The 7,983-nt window shown below is 37.0% G+C and overlaps 1 protein-coding gene across 1 annotated transcript in view; it reads right to left on the bottom strand.

Annotated features, from left to right (window-relative positions):
* Nucleotides 1–7,983, bottom strand: part of ARHGAP23 (Rho GTPase activating protein 23) — a 75,017-nt gene that overhangs the window by 26,468 nt on the left and 40,566 nt on the right. Inside the window, exons 9-11 of the mRNA XM_029283060.1 lie at nt 4,279–4,581; nt 3,144–3,205; nt 1,886–2,013 (exon numbers count right to left, since the gene is read on the bottom strand). Of these exons, the coding sequence (XP_029138893.1) occupies nt 1,886–2,013; nt 3,144–3,205; nt 4,279–4,581 (493 nt within the window). The remainder of the gene's footprint in view (nt 1–1,885; nt 2,014–3,143; nt 3,206–4,278; nt 4,582–7,983) is intronic.

The raw sequence follows: 7,983 nt of genomic DNA, 5'->3' as shown, positions 1-7,983 counted from the left end.
AGGATATAAATGCAATTATAAATAAATAAATAAATAAATAAATAAATAAATATACTCAAATCAGATATTAAAATGAAAAATAATCTCAAAACCAATTTAAACCAAAACCAATAACATCAAGACCACAAATTGTTTATAAAACCTGGAGAATAAAGTACTTTTAAAGTAATTCTGCACTGAAAAGATACCCCAAAAAAGATTTTATCCCATATCTCTGGCAACTTTATCTCTGTTGATATCAGATTCCAATGTGCATGCACCTCAGTCAAATCAGCCAAATCCATTGTGTCCTACTTGGTCTCCAATGGCTGCTAAAAGTCATCACATGAATATCCATGTATTTGAACTCATCTTTATGAAACAGATTCAGATGGGAAGAAGAGTGTATAGTACAGGGTGCTTCTTGGAACATTATTAAAGCTATCATGAGGAATTTATGCTGTGCATTTTTATGTCAGTCATAAAAGAAACTGTTAAAAAAGTAAATTCACAAAAATGGAGACACAAAACTGCAAATGATTCTCTGAGATCATCATACAAATCCTTAGTTGAAGAGACTTGAATCCAAGTCTCCAGCAGAATCCATTATGATATAACTGTGGTTTTGAATCAATGCTGGATTTTGGAATCTGCTTCAAGATGCCGCTGCCAATGGCAGCCTCAGTAAAATGCTCTCTAGTAGTTTGATCACTCTGCTAAACATCTAACTCCTACAGCACTGTCTTAGACCTAAAAATATTTACCCATGTAGTAGCTGTATTGCTATTATCCTTGTCATTTTCTCATCTTTCTCATCTTCTAATCTTTCTCACCTCTCATCTATCCTACTACCTTCTCATACTGGTATATTATGATTTATCAATTATTGTTGTATCTTAAGATTTGTGATTGTATCTTATGATTTATGACCTATGACTTATCACTTGGTTTGTATGTGCATTGAGAGCTTATGCCAATAAAGAATTCTATTCTATTCTATTCTATTCTATTCTATTCTATTCATTTTCATAGTTGTTTCTTGTTTCATAAACAAAATTTGGTACTTATTTAAAAACAATTAAATTGATCCAATTCAGGATATGAGTTATCAACTTTAAAGCTCAATAGTAATAACTGTGAAAGGGATCTCAGAGTCCTAGTGGACAATCACTTAAACATGAGCCAGCAGTGTGCTGCAGCTGCCAAAAAGGCCAACACAGTGGTAGATTGCATTAACAGAGGGATAGAATCAAGATCATATGATGTATTAATAACACTTTACAATGCCTGGGTAAGGCTACACATGGAATACTGCATTCAGTTTTGGTCACCATGATGTAAAAAAGATGTTGAGACTCTAGAAAGAGTACAGAGAAGACCAACAAAGCTCTGCAATTTACCATGGAAGTCTACGAATCTATGGAACCCTGAGGATGGTTGATGGATAGAGAACATTCCTTCTGTTTTGTTAAAATTTTAGCATTCTGAGTTTTTTAGCTATAAATTTTAACCTTGTTCTTAATTTTGTTTTTAACTATGCTTTTAGTCATATGTTTATATTGTTTTATTATGTATGTGTAGTAAACCACATACACAATGGTCAGTGTAGAAATTTAACAAATAAATAAAAAGGTAGGACTTGTAGGTTGGACACATAATAATAGATTCGTTTTTTTAAATAATGATTGCATAATAAGATTAAGATAAGGAAATTAGGAAGCAGGATCAGAGTAGGTATTGAAATAGGTATTGACTAGAAATAGGTATTGACTAGAGATAATGGAAGCTGTAGTTTAGCATATTTACATAGTGTCATGGTAGGAAAGTGGGTCTATATAGTAATTTGCAAGATAGACAATTTCTCACAGCATCCCCATTCTGGAACAGTTGCACAAGTCTTCCATACCTTTTACTGTTACTCCATCCTGCCGTGGGGAGTAGGGTGGAGCTATTCCTGTTTGCTTCTGCCCTTCTGACTTCATCCCTGACACTCGAAGTCCTTTGGGGGAAGAATCTGGTTTGGTCCCTGAGGAACTGAAAGGAAAAAAAGACCATGCAAGAAATTGCTTCAAAACTCAGGAATAACCTATCCTACATATTCTGCATGAATAAATACAGAGAGGACTTTGGTTTTCAAGGCTCCCTTTGATTGATGGCAAAACTTGAAGAAATGAAGTGTACTCTGGGAATGCTAATACAGAAATCCAAACTACTCTGTCAAGACTGGGAGCAGAAATTACAGAAGTGGTTTTAAAAAAAGAATTTTGGTCCATAGGTACAGTGTTCTTCCATGTGTGTTTTTAATTTGTGCCCGACTACTGTTCACACATAAATTCAGACTAAAATTAACAAAGCAGGAGCAAAAGGAAGCTATAGGCTAAGACATCCTGCCCCCAAATCTTTTTATTTTCAAAAAAGAATCCCACCTTACCAGTTGGGGGGGGGAGCCTCATGCTTGTATATACTGCTGAGAACACTATATCCAGAGTTCCTTCACAAACTGACCTTCATCCAGATATTTAGACTATAAAATGTAATAATTTTAAAATGGTAATATATGAGATGTCCTGAACCCATCTTTTAAATAATTAAAGGTTGCCTATATATATTATTCTCTATTTTTTCAGTTTCCTGAAATAAATTTCCAGACATCAAGCCTTTTAGTGATAAGGTATAAGTTCTTTGTGAACTTCACTTTACAAACAAGGCTTAACATAATCTTAGAAATAAATCCCTGAATAAATCAAGTTGAGAAGGGCTCCAACTTCATCCTAAACCAGTTTGGTGTAGTGGTTAAGGCATCAGATTAGAAACCAGTAGACTGTAAATTCTAGTCCCACTATAGCTATATAAACCAGCTGTGTGACTTTGGGTCAGTCACTTAGTTGTTGTCATGGGGAAATAGGAGGAAAAAGGAGTAATAGATATGTCTGCTGCCTTGAGTGTATAAAGAATAATAAAGACATGATATAAAATAAAATAACATAAATAAACATAAAAATGTATATAGCAATATTTTTAATCTGAGGTGTATTCAGAACCTGAATTCTTCAAATGAAATAGACCAGATTCAGGTTTATCATCTAAGAAATATGAAACTCAATTTTTAGCAGAAAGAGGGCTAATTCTCAAAGAGAAAGATAGTAAGATGGTAAGTAATTTACCTCACTTTTCGGTAATCATTTAGTTTCTTATTGATCAGTGCTTGGCTTGCAAACCCAGGGTCCTGGTGATTAAAAAAAAAAAGAATACAGAAAGGAAGGGAGAAAAACAAACAAGGGATATGAGAACTCAGATAAACATTCGTTTCAATGTTTTTCTATTTGACTGAAACAATCTCTTTTTGCCGATTTCTTGGAAAAGTTAAAATAAATCAAAACAATTTTTAGAATTACTGATTGAAAACTCCTGACAGTTCCAACAGTCTGATTTTTAATTAGTATACATATACATATACATACATACATACATACATACATATATATACACACACACACACACACACATACATATATATATATTATATATATAATATATATATATATACTACAATTATATATATATAATTATTATATATACTGTATATATAAAATTATTATGTATTTATAAAATTATATATATATATTAAAAATTTGCAGACGCTTCCTGTCCAACAATGCTAAATAAGTTCCCCATGTTCCTACATAAAGGTAGGAACTTATTTAGCATTGTTGGACAGGAAGTGTGTGCAAATTCTATTCTGCAGTCTAAGGACTAGCTGGAGAAAAACATCAATTCTGCTCACAGTATGAACAACCAAAAAAGCATCATAATTTAGTCAGCTGACCAGCAGAGGTCACCGTAATAAACCAATTGGAGCTTCTATCAGAAATTCCATATTAGAATAGAACTCAGGAACTGTAGAAAATTGATAATATTCTTTCTCAAATTTGACAATTCAAAGAAGCTATATGCACACAAATCATGAGCCTCCAATGATTGCTATAGGATACATTCCAGCAGCCATTGGCTATTCTGTTTGAAGTTTGGTGAGTATAGTTCAGTAGCCTCTGCAGGCTTTATGTTCACAATCCTTGCTATGGTTGCAGCGGTGGAAAGTATCCAGAGATCCTTGTATATTGCAGGAAAGCCTTGGCTGTTTTTAGCCATAGAACTTATTAACTACAAGAGGCATTTGCAGTTGGGTTCTTCCTAAGGGTGGAAGATAAATTAAGAAAAAGCAATGGTGGGACTTCTAAAAGAAGTACATTTAGAGAGCCAGTGGCAAAAGAGAAAGCCATCAGGAGAATTACTTCTCACCTCGCCCTCGGCTTTGCTACTCTCCCTGATGGCTTTAATCCAGGCCAGCATGTCATCCCGGTCCTCGGCCTGAAAGAGACATTCACAGAAGTCAGCGGTCGTCAGCCGGAAGACGTGCTTCCTCTTGGTGTCACTGTAGGAGATGTCTACCAGGCACGCTCGGATGCTGATTGGTGGCTGCTCCTCCTCACCTGGGGGCGGGGCAAGGGCCACAGCCTCCCTTCGGTCCTTGCATAAGTAGAGTGAGTGTGCACGCAGGACAGCAAAGGCCCGTTTCCACTGCCGGATGCCTCCGCCAATTTTCTGCAAAGGAAAGGAGGAATGAGACATGAGAGAGATGAGGAGAAGAAAAAGATCCATAGGAGAGATATAGAAAAAAAACAGAATGAGAGAATGATTTGTTGGGCACAAGGAACCAGAACAACTCCATGAAAAAGTAACTGCCAAAGTAATCTTGCTAGACTAATTACATCTTCTTCAGAACAGGCAGGTACAGGCTTCAAGAGTCTGTCCTCTGTCACTTCCTACCATGGAGAGACTCCAAGCTAGACTGTTTCTTTACTCCCCTCCTTTACTGTAACTGGAACTTCCGTTTCATCTTCTGTCAACATGTCAGTTCAGGGGGAGGATATATTCTAGCCTTCCCTAATCTGGGCAGATGTGTGGATTTCAATTTCCAAAAATGCCAGTATGCAATTCCATATAGGGTGCCCATATTAAGAAAGATTGCAACTAGCCTGACTCAGCTTACTTAACTTAAAACTAGATGCCATGTAAGGTTAATCCTATAATAATTTCTTGCTCTCAGCCTTCCATCTGGATTTATATAAAAAAATCCATAGCATTCTTCCAGCAACTCTACAGAATTTTAGACTAGTCCTACCTAGAAATGTGCTGAGCCAAACCTAAAGCCTTTTACATGCAAGACCTGTACTCTACCATGGTGCCAAAATTAAAATTGTCTTCTAAAAATACAGCAATGCAATATAAACTGAATTATTAGAGTCTTCAAAAGTTAAAGTTCTGTTGTAGTATTGAACAGATTTATTTTATAAATCTGAAATTCAAATCAAGCACATTGATATGTCTGCTTATTTATAAAACTCTTATTAATCTAACAATTTCCATATTAAAATATTGCTAAAATTTCAATACAGTTTCATTTCCAAGAATTGGTATGCAAAGTTTATCAATACATAACTGTCATTCCCTACTAGAAGGGAAAACCTTCTAAAATATAAGCTTTTACAATATTATTTTTAAAGCAACTGTAACAGTAAAGTTGCATCAGATCAGAATTTTCACATATTAAATGATCAAGGAAGAGCTACTTCTCTCTTATTGCTATTTTACCAATTGTAGTTTTCACCCTTCTCTTCCTTGTTAAAATTCCAATGTTATTGGGTATATTCCTTGTGGGTTGACAGAATCCCTGTGTGAGAGAGCAGACTGCCCAGAAAATGATTAGCACTTGTGCTGCTTTCATTCTGTCTCTTTAAGCCCTCTCCTCAGCCTGCAGAGAAACGTTGGTTATAAAAGCTGTGCTGAAAAATAGCTGATGGTTGTGAGGGAAAGGGATATTTGTTTGTGTGTGGAAATAAAACAGCTAAAAAACTAATTTTCTCTAGTAATATTCACAAAGAGTAGGAATAATAGCATTTATAAAGAGTAGTAATTAGAGTAGCAGTAGTTGGACTAGTAGCAGTAGTAGCAGTGGGTAAGAGTGGAGTAGTGCTGAATAGTGAGTAATAGCTTGTGAATGCTTATATGTGTATGTTTTCTAGGGATCTGTTTTGTGTTGACTCTTTTGTGTTTTGAGCCCATGGAATTGGTTATACTTAAAAGAACTCATGACTAAGTAGTAGAGGTGGGATATCCAACACAATGTAGCAACCACACAAGTAGAAGTAACTTATATTTAAGAAGTTCATTATCATGCCATGAAAAAGCAAACATTAGATGCAAAAGCGAAGGCAGGTTGACTGTTATAGAACTCAGACAGACATTGCAGGAAAGGGCCATCATACTAACTGCAGAAACCAGACCTTTTACAAGAACCTATACTACAGAAACAGATATGGAAAATGTAGCAAGGAAGATTCTTCCTTAGAAAAGACTTCTATCTTGGTAGAGCCAAGTAACCACCCTATGCCTGTAGTTAAGCCAAAGAAGGCAGAACAGCCAGAAAAGGGGCTAAACTCAGATACCTGGGCCAATATCATCACAGGAATGTTAAGGAAACAGCACAAGGAAAGACTTTGATTAATTAAAGATAACAACTGCTTTGGAGAGAGAAAGGATAGAACCAGGGGTGTCAAGCTTGCAACGTCACATGACGTGTCGCAATGTATCGTGACTTTTTTTCCATTGCCTGCAATGGGAGTGGGCACGGTTTCGCCATGATGCATCTGGCCCACGGGCCAGCAGTTTGACACCCCTGGGCTAGAATGAGAAAGGAGTGAAAGAGCCGTGGGAAGAAAAGATTGGGAGGGGGGGAGGCTGAGAGACCTCCTTAAAGGAATATAGTCGCCAGAAGGGGTACATTCACCTCTAGGTTTTCAGAATGTGCAGAGAGGGCAGGTGGTCCCAAAGACATAAAAATCTCTAAATTGTCAGAGGAAGAAGCCTACTTCACTAGGTTTGAAATTGTTGCTACCTGTTGTAAATGGCCTGGGAGTGAAAATAGCCCTTTGTTTAACAGAAAAGAGCTTATAGTAGCTTTCAAGCAAGAGAAGTAATGGATTACTCCCGTGTTAAAGAGATAATTCTATACAGGTATGATTTTCCTAAATCTATAGGCAGGAGCTATGACATATGGCAGACATGAAGGGATTCATGAATTGTGGGTGAGGTTGAAAGACTTAGGCAGGAAATAATTGAGGCTAGATGAAAGGAGCAAAGAAAAAGTGGTAGAGGAAGTAATTTTAGAACAGTTTCTACAGATACTCCCTATTAAAATTTTGGATGTAAGAACATAACCCAGAAACAGGTCAAAATTGACTGAGGACTGCTTGGCAGTATAAAGGTCACAGGATATTAGAAAGGAAGATACAGAAGAAGAAAGGTGAATAAGAAATCCAATTGCAGAGAGTAGGAACTATAAGGAGTTGGAAAGTTAAAGGTAAAAGGAGTGAAGAAGCCTTTAGCTCCTGCTCAAACAAAGGAAAGCATTGGAAGTCAAAGAGACCTGTAGTTATTACAACTGTAGGGAAAATAGACATTTGTTAAAAAAAACCTCTAAAGACAGAGAAAAAATGAAATATCTGCAGTAGTACAAGCATCTCTGGGGAAAAATGTTAATGGGATCACTGTTAGAGGTTTAGAAGATAGTGGAAATGGACAGACATTGATACATTCTCATTTAATAAAGGCAGCTATCCATAGGAAAAGAGCCTCTGACAAGTGTGTTTGGGCAGACTGAGATGGTCCATCAGTTAAAACCAAAGTGCAAGGAGAGGGAAAGGAATAGGTAAAGGTGGTAGGAATAATTTCTGACTTAAAATGTAATCTAAATTGCGCATGTCTGCAAGATGGACGCTGCCCTTTAGCTCCACACAAATGGAGTGGAAGAAGGGTAGAGGGGGGGCTTCGGAGACCCCCGAAGGAGCCAGAGGGGAGACCCCCGAGGAGCTGGAGGATCTGCCCCCTCCCTGGTGAGTTTTCCGGGAGGGGGAGAAGACAGCCGCGGGCCGCTCGCCGTTTTCT

Source organism: Protobothrops mucrosquamatus, unplaced genomic scaffold, assembly GCF_001527695.2.
Source record: "Protobothrops mucrosquamatus isolate PMUCROS unplaced genomic scaffold, P.Mucros_1.0 scaffold10, whole genome shotgun sequence".
Lineage (NCBI taxonomy): Eukaryota > Metazoa > Chordata > Lepidosauria > Squamata > Viperidae > Protobothrops > Protobothrops mucrosquamatus.
Note: the sequence above shows the minus strand (reverse complement) of the source record. Positions and strands in the feature narration are given on the sequence as shown.